At 37.0% G+C, this 15,196-nt stretch overlaps 1 protein-coding gene across 5 annotated transcripts in view; it reads right to left on the minus strand.

The window, feature by feature from the left end:
• The window catches only part of BIRC6 (baculoviral IAP repeat containing 6), a 176,180-nt gene that overhangs the window by 75,392 nt on the left and 85,592 nt on the right, over window positions 1–15,196 (minus strand). For all 5 annotated transcript variants that reach the window (XM_038133271.1, XM_038133269.1, XM_038133270.1 and 2 more), the window contains 10 exons: window positions 14,009–14,184; window positions 13,367–13,463; window positions 12,991–13,185; window positions 10,947–11,147; window positions 10,057–10,336; window positions 7,542–7,798; window positions 6,272–6,380; window positions 5,539–5,760; window positions 1,791–2,571; window positions 758–901 (listed from right to left, as the gene is read on the minus strand). In XM_038133271.1, the coding sequence (XP_037989199.1) occupies window positions 758–901; window positions 1,791–2,571; window positions 5,539–5,760; window positions 6,272–6,380; window positions 7,542–7,798; window positions 10,057–10,336; window positions 10,947–11,147; window positions 12,991–13,185; window positions 13,367–13,463; window positions 14,009–14,184 (2,462 nt within the window). The remainder of the gene's footprint in view (window positions 1–757; window positions 902–1,790; window positions 2,572–5,538; window positions 5,761–6,271; window positions 6,381–7,541; window positions 7,799–10,056; window positions 10,337–10,946; window positions 11,148–12,990; window positions 13,186–13,366; window positions 13,464–14,008; window positions 14,185–15,196) is intronic.

Here is a 15,196-nt window from a genome sequence, read left to right on the forward strand (position 1 = left end):
ATTACCAACGGACCTGTTAAAAATTATTCAGCCAATTTAAAACATTTAAAGGTTTGTGCTAAAACTGTATTTGTGCCTCCTTTTCCATTTTATACTATCTGACCCAGCTTCCCTCTCATATATCTCCTGCAGTACTTTACTTCTGAGATGCAGAAACCAAAGCAGCAAATACTTCTTTCTGGATGGGACTATCAGATCTTTTAAAGAAACTTGTGGTTTTGCCCTATTTTTTTAGTCACAGCCTTCAATGGAGAGCACTTCAGACATCAATTGTAATTCTGTTCCAGTGAAGCATGTGGAACCATAAAGCATACATCTGTTTTATAAATTAATTCACATATTTGTCACTCAATTTATTCATGGCATTTTGGCTAACTGCTGAAGCATGTCTGCCAATTTTGACTATGACTGATCCTTAATGATACTGCTAAGGACTACTGAACAGATATTGTATCTATATTTACTGCTAGTGTGTAAGGGTACTATTAAAAAGCCTTCCATAAGATAAATTTCAGTTGTCAGATCCTTCAGAAGCAGTATATTTCCAACAAATATTTTGTGTTATTGTAGCACAGTGCCTTGAATTTCCTTCTAAAATGATGAGTTAAAATTCAACACCACTTTCCTTTCCAAAATTCCATAATGTGTACAGCAGAAAAAAGCTGCTAACATGTCAAACAAAGCTGAATATACTCAGACTTAAGATTTGCAGGCTAAATTTATTCCATGTTTACCATAGAGTATCAAAAATTCTTACTGGACAAGGTGACTGAAGAAACAAAGTCACTTTCTCATCCTCTAGCATCAGCTGCAAAAAAAGCCTCCTAATAAATCCTGAAATATTTCCAGAGGTTGGGAGGTTCCCACGCTGAGGAGAGGACTGGAACAATTCACAGAGAACCTGAGAAGGCAAAATGATATCAGATGTAAAATATTTCTACACTTAGGTCTTTAAAATATAGCTGTATGCAGTCAAAGTAGGCAGTGCCCGAGACCCACTTCCAGTTATCACACAAACCAGCTCAGAAATCAGCACCACTGAAGAAAATACCTGCAGCAAATAAGGCCCTTAATATTAAAGTTTAAAACGCTGACTCCAGCAAAGTAATTGCAAACATGCAGATTTCTCAAAAAGATAAAAAAATGAAAATAAAGTAGTTATAAAACCAGCTTTTGAATCCCTAAAGCAAACATTTCCCATGGCATAATGCACTATTACTCCCAGCCATTAACAGAGAACTGACTCAATTTTTTACTGAAGTCTACTTCTTCTTAGAGCATCATTATTTTTAATGCTGAAAAACCATTTTTTCATTATACTTGCATTCAGCTAGGTCTGCAAGGTTAATGAGTGTGACAAAGATAGCTGAATCCGTTCTAGAATGCCAAATGCAAAGCCATATTCTGCAGTACCCTGTATTTCCTCAGACACAGGTTGCACAAGCAAACTTCCCAGGCAATCTCCTTAGGTTACTAATATTAATTATGTGTGAAGTTTGCTGTTCAAATTTCATTTCACAAAAGTTTAGCCCTATCCAATTAAACAGTCTTTTGGAGTTCGGTCTAAAGTTTATTTCTCTACACCAAGAGGAATACAAATCCATACGCAGGACTGGACAGCCATGCCAAAACATTTTTAGAGGTTTCAGACTCAGACCAACAAGCTAACTATTTTAATATAAATTTTTTCCAGTCAATGACAGTTTACAAACTCCCAAGTTATTATAAAGAAATGTAAAAAACACAGAAAGTTTTCAAAGTATTAAAACATTATTATTTTTCTCTCTCACCTGCGCCATAAGTCTCTGGTTATTAGGATGGCAGGAGATGCACTGGAGGAAGAAAGCAACTGTTGCATTTTCAATTGCTGTCCGCTGCTGAGTGGTCAATCCTGTGGTTACAGTTGAAGAAAGCGAGCTGGATCTTGCACTGGTCTGCTGTGCTGTCATATTGTGTCCTCCAGAGGTAGCACCAGAATGGCACAACAGGAATAAAAGTGCCGTCCACAACGGATTGACTTCAGAGCCACCCAACCAATCCTTCATCATGTGGCTGTTGCCAACTTCTGTCAGAAACCTGAGAACAGGAGCAACCAGGTCTGCCGTGATGGGCATTTTATTAAAGTGCTGTGGAACATGGTGCCTCCTGAGCCTGTCCTGGGTGATATCCATTGATTGCGCAGTGCAGTCAGAGCTAGAAGTATGGTTAAAGCAAAAACTAGCAAGACTTCTTACAAGCAGTGAAGGCAAACCTGAGTCCAGTAACTGCTTGATAGCTTCAGGAGACTGAGATGATGCAGCAAGAGTAGCCAGGTGAGACTCTGTTAGTGCAAGGGGGGCTTGTGCATTTTTAGAGTCATCCGTCAAAGATGAACTAAGGTCCTGCTTTTTGCTGTCATCCGTCATAGACAGTCTGTGCTGACACTGCATTGGAGGAGGAGTGATACCCATCCATCCCATCAGTAAGGAAAAATAATTTGGGTGGATGTGGCACATGGAACAAAGCAAACTATCAACAGCTTTCTTCAAAACCATGTTGCAGGGAAGAGACATGGACCAGTTGAACAGTGACCTGTAGAAGACAGAAAATTATATCAATACATAGTCTGCCAGTTATTTCCCCTTTTTTATCATTGGTTCACACAGCTTTTTTGCACTTTTATGATTTACTATTATAGAAGCTGCTGTGAAACACTCTGTGCTGAACTTGGAAACTTCTTTTTGATCACAGTATCAGGAGGATGCTGATTACTCAAAAGGCACTTCTCAACTGTACGCTTAAATTTCTTCCACCATACTGGATTTTAAATAGATATCAACCAGCTGCACACAAAAACCAGATTTCAGTCTTTTGACAGTTGTCATACATCTCACTCATTTTTAACCAACTGCAACCTCCTTGTGCTGTCAGTTCTCCAAGCTGCAGCTGTAAGGGTCGCACACATGACCCTATGTGTGTGTATATAGGCCATTTACATGAAGGTCTCAATTAGTTTTAAGAACTGAAAGTACTTTAACATGTTTCAAAATTTTTGAAAATTTCCCTCATTAGGCATTTTCTTAAAGATGCTGCAAAAAAATGAAAGCAGCAACAACCTTGTTGGTTGGACAACACACCCTTGTTATCCTTACTTGACCTAAATTTAGGACACAAGTTAGCAACAGAATTATTCCTCAGTGATTCTAAAATCCCACCTACCTTTGGCATCATATCCAAGTACTATCTGTTTAATGTTAATCCAAACCATATGAGTGCAAAAGCTAGTTTTGCTCTCATTATTATTCAGCCTAAATTTCAGAAGGGGTACTTGTAAAGTAAAATGATAATTTCTTCACACAGACTTATTCAGAGTTATGTGAAGCACTTTAAAAAAAAAGCCAGTTCTCCAAACTGCATTCACAGTACCTTGACACCACAGGCATTACATTATCTTAACATTTACATACAGAGGTGAACATGCACTTCATGCCATTCAATGCTAGGTTTTTAAAGTAAATTTGGATGTATTATTGTATCTTGCATTCCCATTTGAAAGCAAGGATTGTTTTCCCTTCTTCTGGATGGAAAAGTTACTCCATGTTTAGTCTAAGGGCACCCTAGGAACTCAAGGAACTCTCTGGGTCTAACCAAAAGTTGGATTTATCACCAGTCAAGGGTCAATAAAAGCCCTCCCCAACAGAAAACTCATCTCACTGGCTAAATGATCAATAACTCTGGAAAGACAGTCACAATTTCCAAAAGTCCACATGTAAAAAGGCTACACTTAACTCTTCTCCAACCATATATTAATACAATCCAAATGCCAAAATCTTCTGGATGAGTTCATGCTCTATGAAAAATAAGGTTTTTTTCTAAATACATATTTAAAAATAACTAAGGGATTAGCATCCATTGGCCAAAGCTACAATACTGAAATGGAAAATGGGGGTGATGGGAAAATATTTCCAAAAACAAAGTGATTTATCACATGTAATAGAGACTTGGAGCTATAGCTAGAATCCATTACAATATTTCAAAAGTTACAATATCAAAGAAGATTAAGAATACACATGAAAATTTACTTTTATTAGAAAAAATATTTGCCCACATAACTCTGACAAAAAAAGCGCTTTTTTAATATATATTTATTAAATATTATATATTTTATAATTTGCTCCAGATGGTGGCCTATATGAGTGATAGTTTTATATCTGGCAGGAGGTAGGGGAATAGGGTCATATAATAAACTTGCACACTCAAACTAGGTACAAACTATCATTTCTCCCTGTGATGAAAACAACACACTTTCCTCCAAAAGACAGGAACTCTGCTGTGAAACCCATTTTTATATATAGATTTTATATAAATCTAATTGTGCTGTCCATTTTGGAAAGTACATTTTTTTTAGAGCTTTTCCTTTTCAAATGTTAAAATGTATCCTTAAAATTTCTGTTAAAGTGTATTGCTAAAAGGACTAATTGACCTGCAATTTAAAATCCTTAAACAGATTCCCAAGATGAACAAGCTCATTTTGAATTTAAAGTTAACTAACTACATCACTGTAACACTGAAGTGTCTTTGGATATTGTCTTGCTTGAAGTCATGTTGCACATATGTAAGAGTTCCACATGCTTGTACCTGTAACCATAACTTAGACATTTGATAGTGCTTTAATGTTTGACTATGCTTAAAGGAGACTGGGTGTGGAAAAATAGGAATGTTTCAAGAGCAACAACAAAACCATGTGCAAAGATCCCTTCATTAACTGCAACTGCATTCAACAGTACAAATCAAAGATGCCTGACTAATGCTAGATACCATAATTAAACAGCCATTTTTCTATAAAACATGCAAAAAATGTTATGTGGCTTTTTTGTTTTGTTTAAACAGAAGAGATCGTTAACCAACATAAATTGCAAATATTCTATCCTATATTTTCATTTTGGGAGTCACTAAGAGTACACATTTGGTGTTTAGGGTGAACTTCTCTTGAGAATGCAGCAAAATGAAGCAAGTTCATAGTTTAAGATTCACTCCAGATTTTGTGCCTTCATTTCTTTCAGGTCAGACTAGCCAGAACAGAAGTGAAAACTCCAAGAAAACATCTCCACCTTCCCACCTCTCAGTTATAGATATTGGATACTGAGACAAATAAAATAATGCTTCTGTAATAGCCTCTTAATGAAGATCACTTATATCTACTGTGAAAATTACTGCAAACAATTTCAACAAGAACAGTCCATTAAAAGACCTCATGAACGAAACCATGAACCAGCTTACCTTTCACATATATGCAAGTATACACATGGATTTCCTGTTTCATTTCAGATTTTGGGGTCTTTAAACACAATTATACCTGGAATATGTGAAGTGCAACTTTGAGTTTAGAACTACAAAACTATCTTTTTGGACATCTTTGGTATCCACTCTATCAATTAGCTTCAGGCAGATCACTTTCCACTACTATTCCACAATAAGTGCCCTTCAAGTTGTATTATATCCATGAACAAAACAATTTTAATATAAAAATAATGTGGTGCAAAACTTTGCTTTACTTACTCAAAGAGCTCCCTGTCCAGCAGTGCTGGCAAATCGTATTCAACGAGCAATTCATAACTATGCCACAAAATTGCTGCTACGCAATGCAGGTGGGAAGGAGATGGCATCAGAAGCCCATACTCTCTGGTTGAGCTATTGGGACAGATGTAGCTGACCCGGCCACTTTTTTTCATAGCTGCAACTCTTGCAGAATCACTGACCCATTTCAGCAATGCTTGAATTCTGTAAGACAAGATGTTGTTGCACATTATAAACGGGCAAAGAAACACTCAGAGACAAATCAGCTTGCTGGTTTTTTGTAATCCAATTTACACATTTATCTCTTTCTTTGAAGTAAAGTTCAAGAGTGAACTCAAGCTCTTTTTACTCAAGACTCAGATCAGGGCAAAAAATAACTAAAAAAAAATTATCTTGGACAGCCGAATATGAACCTTCTACAGAAAAAGAAAATATAGCAGGTTATCTGTGTTCTGACTATTTGAGAGAAAAGTCAGTTGAAAACCAAAGTTTTATGACATTTATAAGAGCAAAAATAGAGGGACAGCATTCCCTGAAAAGGATGAAAAGAGCTAAGACAGAAAACTGGGAGAGTTTATTCAGATATCTGCACTTCCATGCTAACATTACTCATAGCAATCAGATTCCAAAACTGGTTTTGTAAACTAATATCGATCCACTGTTTAGCAGGTTATTTTTTGTATATTCTTCCATATGACAACCCAAATAACATTACCTATCTTTTGTTCCAGGGTCTTGAGTTGTTCCAAGCTGATAAAGAATGTCTATTGTAGAGTCAGAAGAGAGACCATTTAATCTTCCAAACAGTAAAGGGCTATTCAGATCTTGCCGCATTCAAAAAAAAAAAAAGGGGAGGGAAAATAACAGAAGTACTTACATACATATTTTTTAAGTGTACTATGACGTTATTACAGAATCGCAATATTAACATTGAATTAAGTTTTCCCAATAACATAATGATGAAATTCCTATACACACCACTGTGTCAAAACCAAGCATTTTGTGTGTCTAATGTACAGCTTTACTATGAAATGAGAAGTCATTACAACATTCATCAGATACCAGACTTGAAGGTTTGTATAGTAGGGTTTTCTTGAACACATTCCAAAAGCACATGACTAATTCCAATAGAGCTGTCAAACATCTTGCTTTACATAAGCAAACATTTTTTTGAAAATGAAAGCTCATTTAACTCCAATATCCATCAATGGGATTACAGCTGAAGATTTCCAGAGATTATTTCCTATTCAGCTTCTCCTCACTGTGTTCATCCTCTGCCCTGCCAGAAAGTACTTTCCTATCTAACAACATTCGAGCAAAACAGGGCATTCTATGTTGAAACACTAACTCATGGCAAAAGAAGTCATGGAAGCCATTTTAAAAAGAATGTTTTCTGATAGCAACCTCAAAACAGGAAAAATTGAATTTGTTTTCTTTCATTTAGAAGCTACAAAACAGCAAAGCGGTATGAAACCATAAATACAAAATCCCCAGTTCACTAACAGAACAGCTTCTGCAAAACTTCACTGCGGGACATAGAATGTAGTTGCATCTTCATTATATACCTCTACACATAAATATTTTCAATGCTGAGTGGTATTCAGAATTCATACTGTCCTACAGACTACTGCTGCTCAAATTCTGCTGCATTAGTTTTCCTTAGCAGCATTTGTGGCAGTGCTCTTTATTTTAAAACACGTGGACACAGTATCTAAAGTAAGATTTAGGATACACTGTGCATCCTACGCTGTCTTCAAAACACCCATGTAATTACGAAAAACCAAACAGCCCTGGGTGCACTGCTTTAATCTGGTAGAACTACCCACATACAAAGACCATGATACTTACAAGCCCAACAAAGCACAATGGCAAGTTCTAGCAACCCAGGTTCAGAATCAGAAAGCAACATGCAAATGCACTGTATTTGTACTTTTATACAAGCAATGCTTTTAACCAGCAACTGAAAAGAAATACACTGCACTCACCTGCAGGATCACTCCCTGATGCTGAGCAGTTTCTTAAAAGAATGTCAATCAATTTTAGGCCAATTCTGGTGGACTGAAGCCCAATTTTCACAAGCACAGCCTCGATGTTTGGAGAATGCATCCCACAGTAAGGGGACATTAGTAAAGCAGCACATGTCTGCAACAGATTAGCAGTGGGTGCTGCAGCACTGGCCATCATTGCTTCCAAATCACTTATGTGAGTGAGGCAATGGTGTAATAATCTTAACCATCCAATACTGAAAAGGAAAACAGAAAAATGAGCTAATGTATTATTTTATTGTATTACCTTTTACATATTTCTTCCAAAAGAAAAAAATCCTTCCCTGTTGAGGGAAGGATGAAAGGGAACGTGTTTATATATGGGGATGGGTGTGGGGCAGGTTTGGGTTTTATAGATTGTTGGTTTCGTTCCTTCTTTGTTGGGTTTTATTTGCTTGTGTATTGTTTTTATTTACATCAAAATGAGTGAAAGTGCAACAGTAGTTGGCATTAAAATTATACACCTGCACAACTTCCCTGACATTACAAACTTTTACGATCATACATATTTACAATAAACTACAGTGAACCTTAGGAAACCTGATTTAAAATACATCTAGAAAAAGCACAGTAATTAAAAATGTGTTAGCTACTACATTTCCCTCATGTCTCTCATTCTTTAACAAAATAATTCAGAAGTTCTTTTAATAGTAAATCCTGAGAAATAAACCCATTGTAATTAAATCAATTTGGAAACACATCTAATAGACATCACACCACAATACTATTTAAACTAGAATCATGAACAAGAGGGCAGTCTAAGCTGTACATGAAATAAATGGCATCTTTCACTGACAAGTTCTAAACTAGCAGGTTGTTTCCACAGCTAACCTTTACCACAGTTTTAAAAAATGCAAATTTTATCATAGATCCTAAATTAGACTTACAATTTTATTTTAGAAATCACTTACTCCTAAATCAATTGGATTCATCAATTTAAAAAGACCAAGTTCTCTGTTATGTCTAAAATAAAATTTATGCCAAGTTTATTGAATATATGTTTCACATTACTATCACTGTTTTATTCAGATACTTACAACATTAAGCTGAAAGCTACAATACTACATTTCAAGAAATGAGGAACATACGTTAACCTTCTTTCTTTAGATTCTGCTTATTCTTGTGTGACTTTATTATAACCTTTTCTTAAGTAAAAATATAGTATAATTTGGCTATAGTAATTTTCTTCACTGCTATTTAAGAGCAAAGACCAATTTCAGTCATACAGCTTTTATAAATATACACTGAAAGTATTCATGTTCTCCAAATTTATTTATGCTCTCAAAACTTTTCCCTGCAAAAGAAAGGCTTTTAAAACTTTCCCATGCACTCTTCAAATTTATAAACATTAAGGTTCAAAGATGAAATATTTAAAATAAATAAGTTTTTTACAACTTAGTAAGCTAAATTTAAAAACCAGGAATTGTCAAAAATCCATCCTGTAAATTAAATTCAAAGTTGGAAAATGCTGACACTTAAAAAAATTCCTTAAGTGTTCATTTATTTTTATTTTCAAAATGAGTAAGAAACTCAAAATGCCACCTAACCAAATAAACATTTTCGAAAATAAATCTTGCTGATATGCCAGAATCATAGGAACCTTCAACTTCTATTTCTGAAATGTTTGCAAGCTGCAATATTAGATATGACTTCCACAAAACGTTCCATTATTCTATTTCTACTCCTGCTCCAATAGTTATATAACTCCGTTGACTTCTGTAAGGATAAGAAGTATTTTGCAACTCCATTTTTTCTGACAACTGCCTACCCATTAAAAACACAAAATGCAACTCAAAGTGTTTTCCTGTACTTTATATTCTCTCTCCATTGCAGGGACAAAACATTCCCTTTTACATTTGCAGACTAAAAATCCTAATAAAGAAGGCAGAAGTACTGCTTATATTTCCCGATGTGGCATTCACATTCTCTGAACAGAGAGAGACCTGGTTCCCTCTCCCAGGATTTTTCCTAGGGAAGGCAGTGAGAAGCTCAGAGAAGAAGAGAAAACAACTCTTATCTCTACTTGCTGCACCTGTGGTTTGGCACATGTGGAATGTGCTATGGAGACTGTTTACCAAAAGCGATTTGTTAACTGGATTCTGGTGATGGTTGTTTGGATTGATTGGCCAATTGGGTCAAAGCTGTGTCCTGACTGTTTCAGTCAAGGGCTTTTCTTTAGTATTTCTTTAGTATAGTATCTGTTTAGTATAGTATAGTATTAGAGTAATATAACATAGCTTAATAAAGCATTTGTTCAGCCTGTTGAAATCGTAGAGTCAGAGCACATTATTCCCTACCTTGGAGTTGCCCTGCATCAACACCCCTTCATATTGGGAAAAAAAAAGGAGGAAGAGTTCGCTACTGAAAGATCTGACTCAGAGAAGCAAACACCATAAAAAACCTGAACCCTAAACCATGAACTGGCACAAACTGTCCCCTGACACTGGAGCCTTACCTCGTTTTGGAGACCTGGTCCTCAGAGGGAAGGAAGGGGTTGTTGACGGTGGCAGAGGAGGTGTTTCCGAAGGCCGTGAGGCCCAACAGTTTGATCTGAGAGAGGCCCAGGGTGCTGGCATCCCGAGGACGATGGAGACGAAGGCAGACAGCTGAGGCAACTTCAGCTTTTACTAGCTGGATTTTTATATAGGTGAGACCACTCGTGATAACAGGAGTAGACAAAGGTAACATATTGACACCATCTGCGCTTATTTCAACAGATACTGATGAAGGGCAAGCTACAGAGTGAGATAAGAAGGTTTAACACTATTTTAAAATCGGTACCAGTTTGTCTTCATCATGGTTACACGGTCAATACTTAAAATTCAGAGAACAGAATGACTGAAATGGTCTCCAACTGCAGCTGGAGAACTTGACCTGGGAGACGGTACATATTAAAAAGCACAAGCATTTTGATACATGGTATATACTGTTTATTTCAAAGACTTCAGAGGAAGAAAAGTCCTGTTACTGAAAACACTGTTTCCCTATCAGGGTTACAACAGCAAGAGCTGAAAATCTCATGCTTTTTCCCAACTACCATACACAAGCACTTTGGCTGAAGAGCCTTGACCAATGTAACTTTCTCACTGGGCAAAGTTTTGGTGAGCATGACAAGGTTTTTTGACATATTTAACATGAATGGCACATGACATCTACTACGCTAGAAAACAAGCAGAGGCAGGGATTTCTGTTCTCACGGAAAGCAGAATTTGCAAGCTTTTCCAACTTATTTTACAGGCATTACTCAAACAACTTCCCAGCTTTAGTTCCTCTGATTATACTCTTTGAATTGTATCCCAACCTTCAAATTTTTGACCTGGCATCAACATCAGTGAATCTACTTACTTGCCAGAGAGGCCAGGTGAGGCTGGATGTGGATCTCCTTGAGCAGCACAGCTGCAGGAAGGTGAATCGTGAGGTCACACCAAGCTTCCTCAGGTAAAAATATGTATGACCATGCAGCAGAGCGAGCCCGTCTGTGGGGAGGAGTAGCCTGCAACAGCACTTCAGCAGGCTGGGCAGTGGGACTGCTTGAGGTGATGGAACCTTCAAAAACAATACCATTAATGTTGATTGTTAATGTTTCTTAATAAAAATCAGATTAATTTACAACCTGAACTGTGGAAAACACCTTTTTTTTTTCTGTGTCATCTCTTTTGCTTTATCAATAATATCCCATGTTTAAAGTCCACTGCCCAGTTATTTTTATTTTCCTCTGAACTGTTTTAAATAGGCAGTTTACATATCCACATGCACATGTATGTCCTTGAAATCTGCTAGGGGAAAATTGCTATCAAAATTCTAAACTTACTCTCAAGAGTACATGACAAACAACTTTTCAAGTAGAAACGTGCAGGTTAAACAGCATGCTTAACTTGAACTCAGTTAATTCACAGATAACACATATTTAATACTAAAATAACATAAATTACTTTAAGACCAACTTCTGCAACCCTTTTTCTTTAAAAAGGTTTCACATGAAAACCCTTTCCTAAAAAAGACATCAGAATAAAAAAAACTGACCACAGTTGCTGCTTCTTTTTCTACTCCTAGCATAAGTTAAGAATGAAGAAGGAAATGTAGGCTGTCTTCTTTAGCAAGTTATAGGACATACAAGACCAGATTTGAGCTCTTCCAAACTTCAGGTACTTGGGGTGTTCTACTGTAAAGTAGCTATAATCTGACCCCACGAAAAAATGCCTAGCAGCAGCTAGACATTGATAAACTTTCATCCCAAAATGAATTAAGCCCATCTCAGAGAATAACCATGTGATGAGAATCAGAATGTACTGATGGGAACTGATGGGAATTAGAATGTACTAAGTAAGAGCAACCAGGTTAATTTTAAAAGCACACTCCTGACTGAAGTTAAATATTAAGAGATGCCCTCATGGCAGAACATCAAGAACTGCAGCACTTTGTAAGCTGGAAGATAAGGTAGGCAAGAACCTACCACCACACATGCTTAGGATTTTTACTATCAAAAGTAATAAAGAATGAACATGTGCAGGATTCCTAAATTTACCATTTAGAAATTTGTGAAGAGCAAAGTAGAAGACTTCCAGTGGCCACTATTTTACCAAATAAGCCTCTTTTGTCTTTCACAATGCCATTATTTTGACACTCTTAAATCTGAATCACAGCACTGAATAGACTGCTTTCTCAATCAACAATCTCTCCAGAAATTTTAAAATTAATCCCCTCTTGTCAATGAGACAAACTGTATGAATACATTCAAGGGCTGCACCAGGCTAGAGGGCAGCAACAGAAAACAAAGACACTACTACTAAAAAGTCTTTGTAAGATATTGCAGTACCACTACCTCTTAAAACACACACATTTTAGTTAACTGGCACTGTACTGATTTCAAAACAACACTACAATTCTAACACATGCTTATGCAAGCCCCATGAGAGCAGTCAGAAGTAGACATGAGAGCATCATCAGCAATATCAGCCTTATGCTCCAGCTTCACAGAGCTCAGGCTCATTCACTATCGTCCCACCATGGCATGATTCTGTACGAACTTCATCAAAATTGATGTGCCTTAAAAGAAGTTACTGAGTCTTATTATGTCTAAGGCAGATGGTGTGCTGGAAACAGGCATCCCCTGACGTAGGGGAGGAGAAAGGGGCTCACCTCGATGCATGACTTCATCAGACACAGTTCACTCCCTCTCCTCTCCCCTGTCCACATGAGGTCCTACTACCTGTGCTGAAGGGGACTAACCTCATCCCTCAACATTACACTGAAACACCAGCAACCCCTCTCAAAATAATATTTAGTAGTATTGGAACATTTGACACTATTGTATTACTTTTTGTTCAGAACTTCACACACATTGAAATGACCAGTAGATGTTAATCTAAGAGAAAGAAGCATTACTCACCCAAAGGTGCAAAATTGTGAATTCCTTCTGCATTATCAGGCTCAGAAGCGAGCACTCTGGCTTTCAAACTGCTATCTGTCGCTTTGGTGGGACCAGAATCCAGGAATTTCATAATAGTTGAAACCATGCTTTTTGCTGTGTTAACAATAGCTCTTGTGCTTGTTACCATGTTGTTACAGATAAGCTGAACACCACCTGTGTATAATGTGGCAGTGAGAAAAAAATACTGCTCAGGAGCACACAATAGATTCCACACAAGCAAAGGCCTGTTTAGTAAATTGGCCCATGTCAACACATATATGTATTCTTTAAGTGCCAAAAAAAAAATCTAAATCAAACTTTTTATTTGATGTGGCTAAAGAAAAGACATTCTTACCCATATCATGGAAAGCCTTCAGTGCCTCACTTGTATCCAATACTCGTAAAATGAACCAGAGCAGTGGCTCAGATAACTGACATGTGGCAAGAGAACCCTAGAAGAAAATCAATTTAGAAATGCATGGTTTCATACAAAATTGGCACAGTAGAAATTCAAATAACAGCTTTCAGCCTCCCCTTTCAGTAGGCAAAACTACCAAGGAAGAAATGCCCCCACACCTGACCTATCTGCCACCATATACAATGCCATGTTCCACATGGTTCAATTCCTTATACAGGACAAGTCTTTGGGGTATGGAAAAGCTCAAACTCAGGGGGTGAGCATCTTCACAGAAATATGAGTACTGAGCATTAAAATAGACACAATAAATGTGATTCTCACTTGCACATAATAAAATATCTGTTCCATCTTCAAGCCTTTAGCCAGAGACATTTACAGGAATGTCAAAATGTCTTTAGAGAAAATTCTTACCCTCTACCACAGGCAACAGAGAGAGGCTTCCTAACTTCAGCACCCAAATGAAGTGAGGTTGTAAAATGTTAACATTTCTTTTACATAGCAATACTTTTTAGTTTTCTGATCTTACTACTGATTACAGAACCAACTACCTTGAAGCACAGCAAGACTCAGGGAACTTACCTGCCTTCCCATGTACCCACAGGCCATGTAGGTAAGAATAGGCTGAAGCATCACTTGAACTGTTGTTGCTTTCTTACTAAGTGTTGTCAGGATAGTGAACAACCCATCTCCAACTGATATTGCATCTAAGCCACCATGAAAGTTCTCATGTTTAGTCAGATGTAAGCCACTTGCACCTAAATGAAAACAGACAGTTCAAAGGTCACAAACTGAGACCTAACAAACCATTAACAGCACACAAGAGAACTCAAGAATATACAAATGTTCACATGGATTTTACAAAGTAAAAATGGACCAGTTTTCAGGACCATATGACTTACAATTAGTGTACCCAGATATATACAAATAGGAAGACCTGACCTAGGAAGTCAGGAAATTTAAATCAAATCAGACCATAAAAATAAGTGCAATTAGTGAAGGAAACAGGGTAACTACAAGAATTGGAATCACTCCTAGCTAGAAGCAACTGACATTTAAGATCTTTTTCTGATAATAATAAAGTGCCCTTGTGCTGCCAAAAACCTCCCCAAACATGTAACACACATATTTCTATCAGAAATACCCCTCCTGGAATTCTGCTTCTCACTATTAAAGCTTAGGATTTATTCATGACAATTTTCTGAATATCAATTATCAGCAATATTGACTACACAGTGCTGAGATTACAGATAGTAAGCAAAACAGTAGTATTCCCATGGAAGAGACTACTTCCATAAATACAACTGTCTTACAAATCATATGACTGTGATCTGGAAGAGCTGTTAAAAGTGGTCTTAGATTTAAATGTAAGACAACCACAGAATAATCCTGTCCCATTTAGAGAAACTGAAGCTGTACGAACAAATAATAATAAAAATTAAGTGTGTTCAAGTGCATGGAGCATGTCTTAAAGAAACCTTTTGGCAAGAGAAATAGCAGGTGCTGTACTTCGGCCATTTTTAAACTGTCAAGAAAGCAAATATTGATAAGCAATGCATGCAGAGCAACAAATAGAGCAGTCCTAAGACCCAGCCTCTGTCCAGCCTACAAAAGTTAAATGGAATGAGTGATAGAGCTGAAGTCAAGAAAGCTGGATTTGCTGTGAGGGACAAGATAGGACAGGAGGTGGATACTGTTACTGGTATGATTTTTCACAGTTTATCATTTACAAAACATAAAACCCTAATGAAACAGACCCAGTGGTCATAA

The sequence above is a fragment of the Motacilla alba genome, chromosome 3, assembly GCF_015832195.1.
Source record: "Motacilla alba alba isolate MOTALB_02 chromosome 3, Motacilla_alba_V1.0_pri, whole genome shotgun sequence".
NCBI classification, from domain to species: Eukaryota; Metazoa; Chordata; class Aves; order Passeriformes; family Motacillidae; genus Motacilla; species Motacilla alba.